We start from the raw sequence: 16,612 nt of genomic DNA on the forward strand, positions 1-16,612 counted from the left end.
TTTATCACCGAATAATAAACTAAATATGTTTTGTTTAATTTAGTTTAGTTGTACTGTTATAAGAAACAGAAATGATGAAAGTACGATGACAAAAAAGCCAATAAATATGACAAAAACCAGACATTGTTGCATGTGAGACAAACAAAAACTCACGGGTCACAAAATTCTGACTTCAAATCAAATAATAGAAATAAATTAAAGAGGAAAACAAGCTACAAAAATAAATGTCAAACTGATGAAGTAAGATTCAAGTGCTATGGAAACTGTTTCTTCTAAATGACAGCAGAACACAGCCTGGAGGAAAACAGCACAAAAACAACAGAATACATGAAATGACAAGCAAGGGAAATAAATTAAAAGCATTTGTAGAAGCAAGTAGAAGGCTGAGTATATTCTGCATTAAAATGCCATCAGTGCTAAAGAGCTCACTTGTGCAGTGACTGTTGAAAAACATGCCTGTTCAGAACGGGCAGATTGCTTGGCCTCCGGCCGCTTCTTCAATGCATAGAAAAATGAATACAGTAGGTGTGAATGAGTATATACACCAACAACATGAAAGAAACTAACATTCTCTTGTGCACTCTAATAGTACATAAACATGCTTTTCTCATTTCAAGTAGACTTAAATAAGGGATTAAAAATAAAATAATGTGCATCCTAAAATAAAGTGGATCGATCATATTGGGCTCTTAGATCATTGTTATTTTCTGTGCCTTCAGTTCAGATTTGGTATGTTTGTGGGTGACCTATGCTCAACCATGTACCTGAACGCCTCCTGTGTAGACACAACGTTTCATTCGCTGCTGCTGCTGCTGCTGCTGCTGCTGCTGCTGCTGCTGCTGCTGACCTGTTAAATGTGCTGCTCATGCTGTGTTTGCTCAAAAGATTTGTGCTTTGTCTGTAGTGGCACTACACAATCGCCACGGTCTCGGAGCGCATGAGATAAACTGGTTTTGAACTGCCTGTGGAAGTATTTCCTTCGTTTTATGCACATAATTACAGTTGTTGTGTATTGGGCTCTGAGAGCTTCCAAAACACGGGTGACCTACACTCAACAATGTACCTGAATGCCTCCTGTGTAGTCACTTGCTGCTATTGCTGATTTGCTAAACATGCTGCTAACACTACACTATCTATCTAGACACAAAGTAAGAGCTCTGTTTTCACGGTCAACTTTTCTCTTCGTCTCTGTTCTCTCCCTGCTGGAGTCAGTCGGCAGAGCCCTGAAGCTCCGCCCTGCCCCTGCACAGACCCGAGTAGCTCACTGATCGCTGGTTTATTCAAGTTTATTCAATATTCATTAATATTAAATGCATTGCTTGTCCAAATTTCACCAAATTGGACACTGCACTCCCTTTGTTCCTCAGCAATGCACCCACCAAGTGTGGAGTGGATTGGGTGAACGGTTCAAGAGATACGCGAAGGACATACGGACATACAGACAGAGATTCCTTCCTTTAGTAGATAGATGTCTTAAACACATTTGCAGATGCAGCAGTTACCTGAACTTCACCGTTTTTTTTTTTTTTCCTGAGCAAAATAACCTGAATAGGAACCATATGGATGATGATGAAGTGCTCAAAATGAATAACTCATCAAGGGTCTCTGCTATGAAACTCCAATTAGGACCAGCTTCTCATCTCATGTGTCCTGTGGGAAAATCAATACAGGAGCTGCCTTGGAACTAATGCACTGAAAGCCCTCTTTCCTACTGCTGAGCTTCACTGGGGCAATAACAAAACAAAACATGCTCTCCTTCAGACCTCCGCCAGTGTTGCTCTTAATATGTTTGCTCACCATGAGCCACTGCGGGAGGATTTATTTATCAAGAGGGACAAAGTGCATTAGCAGGAAGGTGTTGTATTTCAGTCTTTATGTTTCCAACTAAAACAGCGAAAGAGCACACAATAACGTGTGTGTGTGTGATTTACTAAAAGATGAACTGATGTTCACCTTAGTACAGCTGATGTCTATGATGGTTCTAAGAAGCGTCTCATCTTCTCTTTCATGTCTTCTTAAAATGTTGTTTATACCACCATTTTTTAAATCTGTTTTATTTGTTTTTATCAGTTTTTACTGGATTATATTGTATTGTTTTTATTTGGTTTTATCACCTTGTTTCTTCTCTGTAATATTCTATTATTCTATTTGTTCTTCATCCACTTTAACGCTGTTCTTTCTTAATAGTTATTTTTACTGTCTCTACTTTTATTTAATCTTTTCTGTTTGAATCGCCTTGTGAAGCGCTTTGTAATATTTGTTTTGAAATGTAACATATAAATAAATATATTATTCTTCTTATTATTATCCACTTCAAGTCTGCCAGATCCAGCAGTAGGTCCATTATTATGAATGCATGCTCAGAGCTGTAATTTAAATTCTAAAGATCATGGAAACATTTTATAAAGATAACTAATATGTCATTCTGAATGGCAAATATTTATTAGACGTGCCATTCTGGAGTGCATGGACCAATGATGTATTTTGTCGTTTTTAATTTGGAAAACATGCTGAGAATATTCCATCTGATCTCATGGTGCAGCCTTAAAAACATCTCTGGCTTGAATATTTAGTTCAATGTAAACATTATCTACATAAGCTTCAAAGACCTCAAGTGAAGGGACATACAGATACAAGTTGTACATGTGAGGGGAGAAATGATTTGTTTAAATTTAAGTACCGCACTTCCATACACTGGAGTGACAGATTTGTCCTCTCCTGTTGCTCTTCCTGAGGTGTGTGTGTGTGGGGGGGTCCTGATTTGAATCAAGGGTCTACAGATAGAGGATGCTGTGTAGATGGTAAAGCCCCCTGAGGCATATTTGTGATTTATGATATTGGGTTATATAGATAAAAATTGACCTGACAGATTATAGTCAGATATCCTGACTTTTAGTTCCTACTAGGGTCAAGCTCCAAAAACACTGAATACTATATTTCATGTGATGCAACTACATCTTTCCTTAGATCCTTCCTGCCTCGTAAACACCCATATCTTTGAATCTTTGAAGTTTTTTAAGGTTTTCTGTCAAAGGTGAAGTATCATGTACATTTCCAGGTCTATATTTTTATTCTGTGGCTCTACTGGAATATGTTTGCATGATTTGCAGTTCAAAACAATCCTTATTTATCTTATACTGGTGCTTTACGCAGCCCCTCAGTTCAGCCTCTGTCTGAAAAAGGCCGTTTTAGGTCCTGTCTCTTTAAGGCCCCCTTCTCAATGAGCCCACTCTGTTCTGATTGGCCAGCTTCAGGAAGCTGCCCCTTGGCTCAGGGGTCTATGTAAACAGTAGTCCTAGGATTTCACTTCTTTTTCTTGTTATTTACTCGAAATGGAAACTTCTCAAATGTGTTCGAGCCTGAACAAACGATCTGATGTCATCACAAAGAGAAAGTAAAGGTAACTTTGCAAACAATATGGTCAGAGCAGGCTGGCTGGCTTACTAATGTGATGCCACATGAGTAATATTCTGACTTGACAAAGCTCCTCCAGAGCCACAGAAGACTATTTTCACAGGCTGTGTAGTTCTTCTTGTGGCCAGTACATTGACTTTGTTATAAAAAAAATCAATGGATGTTCATTTAAAAGGAAAATCAATGTTCTGTTGGTCAAAAATCAATGTACAGTTACTGTACAGTATTTGACCACTGTTCTGTAATTCTGTGATCATCCTTAAAGGTTCAGTTCAACCAAAGTCCCAAAAGAGTGTATTCTCCCACTTAGCCTCAGCAGTATCCATAGGTTGGTTTTATGTGCTGTGTGTGTATGTGTATGTGCCACCACCCCAATATAATGGAGGTGAATTGTGACACTTCACAAATCTCAATGATTTATATGTCCAAACCTCAGCACATAAAACCAAAACTATCCTTCATGGCCACATGTCACAGTAGGTAAGCGAGAAATTCTGTCTTTTTGTTATTTTTTGCTATATTCCTTAGTGGGACAATAATACTGTATCGGGTGTAAGAATCCCAAAAAAGTGATTATTTCTGTGTTGTGGTTACTGGTGCATTTGTATCATTTAGATATTTGTGTTAAAACAAATACATAACATAGAAAAATAGTCAGAGCAGAAAACAAGACAGATTGCAAACCAGCTCCATGGTTACCACAAGAATAGCTTTGTTTCTGGATATTATTAGTGCTGCTAGAACACAAACAATAACTGTTGTTTTATGAGTGTGGTGTTTTTTGCGGGATGATTTAACGTTAAAAGAACTGTTTTCTCTCTCTGACTTCAGACACATAGTAGAGAATCATAAAGCAGATTGAATAAGGAGCTGTTTATGCTTTTTTTGGTCACAATTTACAGCTCATAATGCTTTTTTTTTTATTAATAGACCGTACCTGTAGGCTTTAAGTTTCTTGATGAAGACTATGGATATCATAGCCTGGTTGTCAGTGAGTAAAATCTCTCAACAACTTCAAGCACCGCAGTTTGATGATGTCGCAGGCTCACTCTCTGCTTGATCTTGACAACTCGTAACCAAAAAACACAAACCACAGAAACTGCAGGGGGAGTTAAGAGAGAGAAGCCGTCTACTCCTGCAGAAATTGAAATATCAGTGGAGTTGAAATTTAAAGAATGGCAGTCCAAAGTCAAAGCAAGTGAAAGGAGCTTAACAGCACCGACATTGTTGTCACTCATCCCCAGAATTCACTTGCATCCCCGGCTTTGAAGAGCAGCACTTCACAGTCTCCGGAAACTAAATTATGTCTAAAATGGGATTAGGTCCCCACATCACAGCATCAGTATGGCAGAGAGGAAATCTTTGAAGACACAGTTTTAAGACATAGGAAAGGACACCTCAGATTCACACACAAATATGAACATATTGTGTGTGAGATCAAGTTCACGCAAAAGCTACCTGGTGCAGTAGAATCACCACAAGCGCAAGGATGGAGACATGTAGTTTTATTATACAATGTACAGTATTTGATTTTTTATTTCTGTGTGTGCATGCTGTGGCCTGAGGGTGTGCATGTGGTGAAGAGAGCGGATCGTTAACGTGTATCGCCCGCCCATGATATCTCTATATCTCTCTGACTGAGGTGAGAGGAGAGGCGACCTAGATAGAAGGAGAGTAATTTGCACTGTCCCTAAAAGTGAGAGATCACGCCCCGCTCTGTCAGACAACGTGACGATGATGCTGAGAGCTCCGGGATGGAAACACAGAGGTGTAGTAAGATAGAAACAAGTAGCAACATGTACCTAACGGAACAGAAATGTGAAATCTGAAATGACTGTGACAGTAAGTGGTGAAAAGAAACTAAGTACATTTACTTAAGTACTGAATTGAAGCACAGTTTACTTGTACTTGTACATTTCAGAGGGAAATACTTAACTTTTTACTCCACTTTTTGTCAGCTTACTACTACATTGTCAGATTCATATTTTACATTAAAGGAAGTACAATAAGCTTATAATATACAATGCAATGTTAAAGATTAAGCTAGTGGTTCCCAAACGTTTGGCCCCTTGCGATGAAGCAGTGTAGTTGGGGCCCCTTGTCACGTTTCAAATGTCTAAAGAGAGATCTAAACTTATCAGGTGGTTTCTTTCAAATAAACTATCAAGGCCCAAAAATATGAAATTATCCAATATTTTACGCAAAGATACAAAACATGATTTGATTTGATTACATTTGCTGATAAAACTTTGATACTGTTACTTAAAGGATTTGAATTCAGGACATTTTCGTGTAATGGAGGATTTTTAGATTGTGGTATTGGTACTGTGGTATTGGTAATAAGTAGAAGTGCAAATAAGTGTATCTCCAAAAATGTTGAACTATTTCCCTTAATTTTAATGCAACATGCTACACATGAACACACTGCACACATCCATGATGGTTCTATAAAATGTAACCCGTAAACACAGTACTAAAAGGCACAATTTGGTAAACTTATTTAAATCATCAAATGAGTTTCAAACTCATCTCCCTACTTCACCTTAGACTTGTTCTATTGTATTGATACTGAAGTAAATGATCCACATACTTCTTATAGCACTACCTAGCAGCCATACTACAAGGAGAATGACGAAAATTGCTTAATATATAAAAGGAACACGGCTAACTGAGGAACATCTGACAAAAGACCAGTGTGATTTGAGTTTATGTGAGTAAAACAGAATAGTCGAATCAGGCAGATTTGAGTACAAATTGAGGTTAACATGACACAGAATCTGATTTATCTTTATATTTTTCTCCAAAGTAGGTTGTGGTTAAAGAGTCAGCTCGGTTAAACATCTGGCTTTTAGTTAACTAGCCAGCAGGCCAATTTTACAAAGCAGTAAACAGAGACACGGGGGGGGGGGGGGGGGGGGACTCTGGGCCCCCATGTCAGAATTTTGCTCTGGGCCTTATCTGTTTTTAAAATAAAATAATTACAGCTGGTGCTTTAAAGTCGATGACTTGTCTGATCTGTCTGCGAACCCCCATCTGAATCATCAGTTTCAATCATCAAATGCTCATATTTTTTATTCTCCCTGCAAAAGTACATGATAAAAGCTTTCACTGACAACTCATGATGAACACTAACAGCTACAGTATGTGCTCTGGCTGATCCTTTGTTTTTCTAACTACCTCACCATGTGTTATCAGTCTACATAGTTTCATCTTGACTTAAAAGTAGGCTGATGCCTCAAAAAAGTTGTGGTTTTGGATGTAATTTGGATCATTTGGATGTGTCTAAGCTGTATTATTTCAGCACTGATGAGGTTTTAAGCGGGGAAAATGGTCTTTTGATGCGTTGTGGGAAGACAAAAAAAAAACATTGAATAAATCAAGGAAACAATAATAAATAAAATCTATTAAAAGAGAATAGAAAATAAGTAGATGACTAAATAATAAGAAAATACTCTAACTATATACCCTTTGCAGCTAGTGATATTTTTAGATGATGATGATCAAAAGCTCCAGAACAGTTAATAAACCTTGTGGTGAAATTGTTTTGTCATTTTGTTTCCAAGGTGATTTGACTCTCTTGTCCATTTTGAGCTAAAACATGAACAAGAAGTCCTTAAAGTGCTCAGAAGATTTGAAATATTAACATCTACAATTACAATGTCAGCTGGAGAAACTTCATCTGCTGATCGTGTGATAAGACTGAAAGCTCCAGAAGTTAGAGAGATGTTTTTGGAACATCCATGCTAGTTTGTCAGCCCTCAACTACAAGTACTATTAGATCCATTAGCTAGTGCACAAATCATATGTGTTCACACTAGAGACGTAGATAACCTCTGCATAACTTCTTGCTGTAAACACAAAACTGATCAGATGTAAAAGTGATAAAAATATGTTTTAAAATATGTAGTATTTATCATTCATTTATATCTATTTTAAACCTTTTTGATATGGCCATGAAAAGGTTGTTGCAAAGCTTTAAAACATACAACTGAATGCTGAATTTTCTGTTGCTGTGACAACGCTCTAGGTCAAACTAGCCAATCAGGAACAATATCTGAATGCCCTTTTTAAAAGTATATGCTTCATCATTACTGGTCTGTGTCTGCAAACCTGTTGACCCCAATAGTCTGCAAAAAATACAGCTATATTCAGAGCCGGTGAAAAACAGAATTACGGTTTGTTATGTCTACCTTGCCGGGTCCACCGAGGGGATTTAAAGAAAAACAATAGACCTGTGTTTTTGTTGAGCTGACTCCCAGACTGCACTTTGAACTTCAAGTTGACCTGCAGCTGCACCCTCTCTGCTAAAGGGCTAAAAACAAACTTTGCCTTAAGCCTGTGCTAGATACTATATCTCCATACATATTCTGATAGTGATGGTGTGGAGGTTGAGCAGCAAAGACTGTAAGATTAGATGTGCGTTATTGCCAAAGCAGCTATTTTAGCTTTCATCTTTAGATGGGAAAACTATGACAGTGACAGTGAATGAGAGATTCTCCTCTTCTTGCTGAGATGCCCTTTGGCAAGGTGGTTGGTCCGCTCAGCTCCAAGGTAGAAATGTGTTTTACGTGTCTGAAGGAGTGAACTCAAGAAGAACCTGAATGACTACAGTTTCTTTTTTACTTAATTTAATTTAAAGGAGTTTTGGCCGGGATGGTTGAACTACAGCTTGCGCTCATTCTTTATAGTCACTCAGATAACATCGAAGAAAAAGATGCCATTGTGATTACTTTGTTTTTTAAGGCTCACAGGTTGGTGCTGGAGTGCTGATGCAGCGAGGTAGCCCCACGTAATAAGTCAGGGAGAGAGGGGAGCCAGACACAGGGGACTGTGATTAACTCTCACCTACTCCAATGAACAGCAAGCCATTATAGAAAAATTATTTCTCAATTTACTTTACGGGCAAGCTTTGAAAGAGAGCCTGTTTCTGGGAGTGGTTCCAACATAAACCCCAGAAAAATGTAGATGCACCTCTCCCTGTAGGAACTTAAAAAATAATGCTTGTTTAAACAATGTCTGGAGCATTGTCTTGTATCCTAACGATTAGCTCTTTGCAACCTACAACTTGATATGCGACTGCTTTAGGTCTGTTTGTGCATGCTCTGTCACCCTGGTCAATAAGAATCTGGGGAAGAAAAATGAGGCGTTGTGTGTTGAAGTGGGTTTAAGTGTTCTGATTTGAAGTCTGTCTCATGGCAGACAGCGAGCACTGCATGCTGATCAGTCTCTATCTTTCTTGGAAGTGCTTTCACTCTTTCATTCTCTCTGTGTGACCACCCACCAGTATAGTTGCAGAATTAGATGCAGAGGTAACAGTAGTAGGAAAATAGTGTGTTATTATTGTATTATTGTAGAAGTAGCAGTAGCAGTGTTAGAGGTAGGTGTAACAGTGTGAGGCATATCAGTAGATATACTAAAAGCAGTAGCTGTACTGTTGTGATAGTAATTATAATAGTATTTGAGGAAGTAGCAGTTGTACCAGTGATTATTGTAATTCAGTTATGACTGTATATAATCTGAGATCGTTGTAGTTGAGTGTTATGTCCCAGAGGTGAACTATAGGTGAACTGGGGACAGGAACATGACAAACAAAAAAAAAAAGATGAATTAATGTATGATCAACAGAAGTGTGTGTTTTATATTTACATGCTATTTACAATATTTACATAGATAAAAGGGGTTCTCTAAATGTGGAGGGAACAAGAGAAAGTGGTTGTGCCAAAAAAAATGAAATTCAACAAAGCTTCACCTGACTAAACTCTTTATCTAGAAAACAAACAAAGCATGTTGAAGGTGATTACAGTGGGTGCACCAAGCAGTAAACCTAGTATTTTAACAAAAAATTACAAACTTATATGCAAATGTACATCCTTTTCCCACCATGTACCTCTCACATTTTATTCAACATCATTGTAAATGAAGGCCAGCCCTCAATGATTTTCTTTGAGTTTAAATAAAGGCATAACTGCTCAGCAGTAGTATGACATAGTAGTAGAAGTATTAACATTGGCAGTAGTGTCTCAATAGTGATGGTAGTAGGGCTGTCTAGTTAGTTAGTCAGTTAGTGTAGCTGTCATTATGGTAGCAGATATTAATGTAATAGTAGTTTCGTTTTAGCAGTTGTGGTGGTGTGAGTTATTATATGAATAGTGATTGTACTAATAGTGGTAGTTGTGAGTGCAATAGTTGCTGTGAGGAGGATTTATACTGTAGTATCTCAGCAAATAACTGTATTACTTGAATTACAGAAGTAGTAGCATTTTATACTTTATCTACTTCCCCCAAAATATTTAATTATTTCACCTGAGCATGTGATTTGAGCAAAGTGACCCTTTTTAAATTGTCCTTAAAAAAGCATTAATACTCTTATACAAGTATATTGTTACTCTTATTGGGTGCGAGATACTGCTAAAAGAAAAACATTTTTAAAAAACTGTTAATAGCAGAAAACACTGCTGCAAGATTGCAAACTAGCATCCTGGTTACCACGAGAAGCTGTGTTATTTACAATAGTTTACACCGTAAGTAGGAGAGCTGCTGTGAACAACTAGCCTTTGCGGTTCCAAAACAGGAGTGAGACGTTTCTGAACTTCAATACCCTAAATTTAACACTAAGGTGTCTTGATTAAACTCCACACAAACTGCTGGTTTGTCATACTTTATACAGTAGGATATCAAAAGAAAAAAAGGAAATCAAAGGTGATGTTTAGATGTTTAGTTCTAGGCTCAGGTTTTCTCTCTCTCTATCTCTAACCTGTAAGTTTTGATTTGTCACCTTTTTTTTTTTTTACTGCACGTTGGCTCCTTCAGGGACAAAGGCACACTCATCTAATGTAGCCTTGATGTTATAGAGGCTGATGAAGGCAGGTGCACAGTATATTCACATGAAAACCTTGTTGATGTGGCTTTAATTAAAGAACATTTTCACACTTCGCAGTACAGTGAAGGCTAAAATAGCGTGTGTAGGTTCTCAAGTCTCTGTTCTTGTATAGCTGATCGGTGCACTATGAATAGACTCTGTGAAGTTCTGTGGTGTACTTCGTTAATGTGCAGTGCCTTCCTGACTCATATCAGTGCTCACACTTCACCACCGTGTGTAACGGTCTGGAATTTATGTAAAAAAGGTAATGGTCTATATGGTGGGATTATGGTTTTACTCTTTTCTTTCAAATATTTTATTTGCATAATCCACACCTTTACCAATATAGCCATTCTTTGAGGTCTCTTACTAAATGGCAGCTGTGTGTATGTGTGTGTGTGTGTGTGTGTGTGCGTGGGAATGTATATGTTGTTTTAGGTATGATCAATCTGACTGACACGCGTTGTGGTTTTTCACTTTCGGCAGGTGCCTATCAAGGCAAGAATGGCAAACCGCACACACTTCCACTCTGTACAGAGCTGCATTTATGGGAGTGTCACGTCTCTGATTAAGTAATCTGTGTGTAATTCAGTTTGATTTACATACAATAATACGAATTTACATTTTTATGCTTTGACCATTTCTTGATTTAAACCTGTCCTTGAGATAATGCGACGATGGCTCATGTGATGGTGGCACAAACAGCATCAAAACGTTCACCACAAAGTGAGCAGTTTCACATAAGCAATCTATTTGCTCAAGGACTTACTGTGCTGACAGTGTCTTGTCATGAATGTTGACTCATGACAACCAGGGAATTTCTGTAGCAGTTGATTTTTATATCAGCACTTATTCTTTCCCATATACATTGCTTTCAAAAACAACCTCTCAGACAGCAACCATATACATCATATAAAAGCTGTCGTATCTGAGAGGTGTTTTTTTTTTAACTGAGATTTGAGTTTTAAGTGATGCTGACAGCGCCTGATTGCATCTCATATCTTGATGCGTCACAGCTGTAATCACAGTAGCGAATGCACTCTGCTACATAATTTTGATGCTATTCAATGTGCTGTGTATTTGTGGCATTGAAAGGGAGAGGGCTGGGATTATATACTGGTTTAGGGTTGTTTGGGTTGATTGTAGGTTGTAATGGACATTGTGTTTTCTCCTCAGGGTTTGCAGGTGAAGGCTGATTATGTTCCTCTACTGCAGTCCCTGGCCACATATGGTTGGAGGCTCACCTGTGTGCTGCCAACTCCTGTAATCAAGACTAACAGGTAATGACCCGCATCTGACTATTAAAGGGGCATTAAGTAATCTCTGACCTCTAATGACCTCTGTTGGCAACCAGTAGGAATTGCAACAAGAGTAACTAAAAGCCTCCTGCACATTTTGTGCAACTTTTTAGCCATTTACATACAATTTAAATACATTAAATAATATTTCACATATTTTACCTTATATTTTGCTGCCATGGTGCTAAATCTCTAACATCAGTGCCTAATAATTGCGTAATTTACAAGAGTTGCACCTCTGCCCTGCAAAAACCTTGTAATTCATATACAGTCATTTTTAAGTGTTCAGACATTTGAAGGATTACATGGTTCTTTTAGGGTTCAGGACCCATAAGAAACCTGCTTCTTAGCTTCCTACTTAAGTTAAAGCAGTAATACCTCAATGTAGTTACAGGTAAAAGTCCTGCATTCAAAATCTAAGTATCACAAGTATGAAGGTATACCTAAGTATTAAAGTATGAAGAATGGCCCCTTTTAGAGTGTTATGTGGTTTTCAGAGGATAACAATATGTTTTTTGCAAGATTTATATCCGACTATTACCTGAACTAACAGCTCTGTCTCTGCAGTGTTTACAAAGAATACACATATATATATTTTTTTCTTATCCAAACGTCTTTCAATAAACATGAAAAATTAAAAATATCACCATTGACATTTTCTAGTTTTGTTGTGGGGAAGCAGTTCTTCATGTTACATGATGTGTTTCTGAAAAAAAAATTACTGAAAACTTAAAATCCAAACTTACGGATAGTAGGAGCACCTACTGTGGTGTATACTACCGTATGCCTGGCTCTTGTGCAGTCATAGCAATTTAAAGCATTATGTGGCCTGCCTGTGAAAACTGGAACATGTTATAAATTTTAACATTGTCAGTTCAGGTTGTTATTCAAAGAAATATGACAGCTTTTTAGAAGAGACTGACCTAAATCTGCGGCAATTCAAACTGAGCTCATAGCTGTAGCTGAGCAGCAGCAGCAGCAGCAGCAGCAGCAGCAGTGAAGGTTTAAAAGCAGCAGCTGTGACTGTTGGTGGAAAATCTCTTCACAGAAATGTAACGGTTCTTCAGCTAAGCCTGTGCTGACTCATCACTCATGGCTGTTATATGAGTGTACATCCGCTTATGGTCAAAGGCCGTGCATGTTCTCAGGCACACTGTAGGGCTTCACTTGAGACCAAAATTTGCTCTTCAATATGCTGATTATGTACTGCATAAGTTAAATATATCACTCTGGTACAGTCTAGTTTCAGTCTAACCCTACCATACACCAGAAGACTTTGAAAAGTCTTTGAAAAGACTAAAGTCTGACACCCTCTCACATCAAAAGACAGTGTGTCATCATTTTGAGACTGGGGATCTTGTAGGGTTGCTATTTGCAAGACTACAACTAGATTCCTTTTTGCTCCTGGTGGAAATTTACAAGAAAAACTGTTGAACAATGGAGCAGAAACAGAAGCAGATTTTGGCCACAGATGTCCTTGTGGTTTGTTCTGAAAAAAAAAAAAAAAAACAGCAAAAGAAGAATACACCAAAGAGTGTGGACACAACACTGGTGGAGAGAACAGGGACAGCAAGGATGCGCCTCCCTGGAGTCCCCGCTATGTTTTCTAGCTACTCAGTTTGCTGCTGGAGAGAGTACACCTGTTGGTTGTTGACAATGTTCACATCATTGAACTTCACTATTTGCATGAGCCAAGACAAAAAATCAATAATGTTAAACATGTTTGATTTTATCAGAGCGTCAAGACGTGAAAAAGGCTGAATTAAGACAGCTCGGACTGAGTTTTATGACCACACTACACCGAACGATTGAGATGACAGGAGCATGCAAAACTCTCATGATTTTATTCCGACATTGGAAATTTGTCTGTCAGTCTTTCAGTATTTGCTTAGTCACTAAGCTCACAAAATGGTGGATGTAACAGTGTCAGTTAAACTGTACCAACAGTGGTTGCTACTAGCAACTGAGTGTTAAACTGAAACCAACTGCCAGTGTGGCAAAATAGTAATATCAAAAGCAAGAGAGATGTTACAAGCACAAGCATAACTAGATGTTAATACGTATAACTTACTTATTATTCTAACATATAGTGATAATAAGGTATAGTCAGTCAGTAGTTCTTTAACCAGTGAGATGCTAACACTGTATTTTTCATTAATCATATTATGATGTGTTGTGTCATATGATGAAGTGTGGATGTTTCCATCAGCACACTGACCGAGTGTTTGCTTTGCCCCCACCTCATGTTTACTGCTCTTTCACAGCAAAGCTGATTAATTACCTCTCTATTTTCATCCTTAGTTGTTTTTTTTTGTTTTTTTTTTACCTACCCTCCCTCTCTCCTCGCTTTCAAAATGCCACAATACAACAGCGCAACATGGCTAATTAATCAGAGTCGGCCTAGATACAGTACAAGACGGAGCTCATTTCTCTCCCTGCCTCGAAAACATTTTGCGTGCAGAAGTAATGGTTGATGATCTATTTCAGATTAGTAATACTCATTACACTTGTTTTTGTGGTGTTGACTCCTCCATTTTTAAATAGCGAATTTGCAAAGGCACGCTTTTTGTAGTCTGATGGTTTGCAGCCTGCACTCATCTGGAGGCATCGGATAAGTGTCAGTGATCTCAGCAGCGTCTGAAATTAATGCTAACTGGTGCTCAGCAGCTTCTCCACACAACATTAATTCATGTAGTTGTCTCAGAGCATGCATTCATGTTCGCCGCATTCAATTAATGTAGATGGTAATTACATTTTTAGAGCCATTAACTACAGTAAATGTGAATTTCTCTATATTAACTCTGGAACAAGAAACAGGTAGGTTCAGACAAATCAAATAATTAGTGCAGGTATCTAACTTTATTGGAGACTAAATATTGATCAACAAATACATTATAGAGTCTTAATTTTATCTATATTTGCATTAAAGGTGCAGTATTGATTTGTCTATATTTTTTAGTTCAAATGGCACTTTGCACAGGAGTAGTGTAGCAGGCTTTTCTCCTAAAGATGAAGCCACCAACAGGTACATTCACCCATAAATAGACACAGGCTATTGCTGTTCTTTATGGCTTCAAGTTATAATAGTGCGGCTGACACTGACAGCCAAGAGTAGGTTCAGTAAAGGCCTGTAATTTTCTAAGCCATCCACTCCTTTCTAGTTTAATGGGCTGGGGCTTTTGCTGGGAACTCGGGTTAGTTTTCAGCTTTGATTCACCAGGAAGCCGTCCAGCATTCTTGACAGCCCAGAAAATAGCTTATGGATAAATGGTGGAAGGAAGGAGGTAATGGAAAAAAGAAGTTGTGGTGGGCTTTGGATGGTTTAGATAGTAAGCCTTCTGCTGGAAGAGTCTCAAGTCCATTTGATGTTGAGAATGGGAAGATTTGTAGCAGGCTTTTAGGGTTCTGCAGTGATCATAAACCTGCCATCTTTCCTCATGTGCAAGGCTGAGCGGGCAGCTTAACTTTAGACAGCATCTAACCTTTGTGTGTATGTGTGCGCATATGTGTGCATGTGTTATTGAACTTGTGTCAGATAGCACAGGACAACATATCTCCTTTTAAGCCATGTCCAATAATAGCAAGAGAGAAATAAGAAGGAATAAAGCAGAAACAAACAATAAAACTGTCACAAATCAGGCTGTCACAAGGTGATAAAAGCAGTGAGGTAAAACAGAGTAGGCAGCTAAATAATGAGTGTACACTCGGCTAAGAAAAGGGCTGTGCATGGCAAAGATGAGCAGACGAAAGAGTGGGAGTGAGCATGAGAGACAGGAAGCCCACTCAGAGATGAATCTGCATTTCCTGCCATGATTAATCTGTCAGCGCGAGTACTTGTGCAGATTATCCTTCTCAGAACACGGGAGTGTGACATGTGCATGGGATGGAGGATTTTGTTTGGGGAATTGAGGAATAGAGAAGAAATCCATGTTCTGAGAAGGAGAAGATGTTCACAAGTTAAGCACAGGCATTCAGGCAAACTTAAAAATCCGCCTCTTTGCGTGTGAACTGTTTCTGTGCGAGACTCAAATGTACAGGGGGAAATGACGCTGACAGATGACCGCAGTAAAGAGGTTAGGTCACAAATGTGAGCCAATATCCTTAAAGCTGTCAGATAAGAGTGTGAAGCATGAACAGTGGCCAACAATCATTTGACTATCTTGATAGAAGGTCAAACCGGGTGGATCACTGTTATCCCAGGATTTAACTCTTAATGCATTTTACACATTTATCTTGGAATTCGACAGTATTTTTCAAGAATAAAAATAAAAACAATAAATAATGAAAAATCTGTCAGTTTTTAAATGTGAAACAGATGGGAAAAGCGTATTTCACTCTCCGTTTCTCATTTTAATTTTTTTATAATACTAAATAAATTAGAACTAAAAGATTAAAGAAATAAAATAATCTCACAATCTTGTTAAATTATAAACATGTTCAGCTCATGTTCTCTTCTTTTTCCCTCTCTGTCTCTGTCTCCTCATCCTTCAGTGATGGAAGTCTGTCCACCAAACAGATTGTTTTTCTGCAGAGACCAGTCTTGGGCCGAAAGAGGAGGGAATCCAAGGTACATGACCTCACAGTCCTCTCTTTGTTTCTTGTCCACACAAGAAAAGCGACAGAATAGGTCTAAAATTCAGGCCTACAAAAACGACTTATAGTTATGTTTATGCCGTCTAGTGGCCTTAGTAATTATGACGTAAGTGGAAGGGGATGCGACAGGAAGTGACGCAGTTCAGATGACAAAGAGATGTCAATCTGAGGTGACTTTATGTCGATTATTTGCCTAAAGGAAGTACAAATCATGATTTAATTGATCATTTTGACCCAAACCATGATCATTCCCTAACCTTAACCAAGTGCCTTTTGTGCCTAAACCTTACCAAACCTTAACCACAGTGTTTTCACACCATAAAACAATTAACAATGATTTGTTATGATTTTGGAAAGCGGCATTTTATGGTCCTATTTTAGAAATATTGGGTCGTCATGGAGTACTGGTCTGGTCCCCATCTGTCCTATAGAGGGCACTGAAAACACT

At 38.2% G+C, this 16,612-nt stretch overlaps 1 protein-coding gene across 2 annotated transcripts in view; it reads left to right on the top strand.

The window, feature by feature from the left end:
- Positions 1–16,612, top strand: part of LOC121906116 (raftlin-like) — a 105,803-nt gene that overhangs the window by 83,709 nt on the left and 5,482 nt on the right. For both annotated transcript variants that reach the window (XM_042424791.1, XM_042424790.1), the window contains exons 8-9: positions 11,450–11,553; positions 16,063–16,138. In XM_042424791.1, coding sequence (XP_042280725.1) covers positions 11,450–11,553; positions 16,063–16,138 — 180 coding nt within the window. The remainder of the gene's footprint in view (positions 1–11,449; positions 11,554–16,062; positions 16,139–16,612) is intronic.

The sequence above is a fragment of the Thunnus maccoyii genome, chromosome 10, assembly GCF_910596095.1.
Source record: "Thunnus maccoyii chromosome 10, fThuMac1.1, whole genome shotgun sequence".
Lineage (NCBI taxonomy): Eukaryota > Metazoa > Chordata > Actinopteri > Scombriformes > Scombridae > Thunnus > Thunnus maccoyii.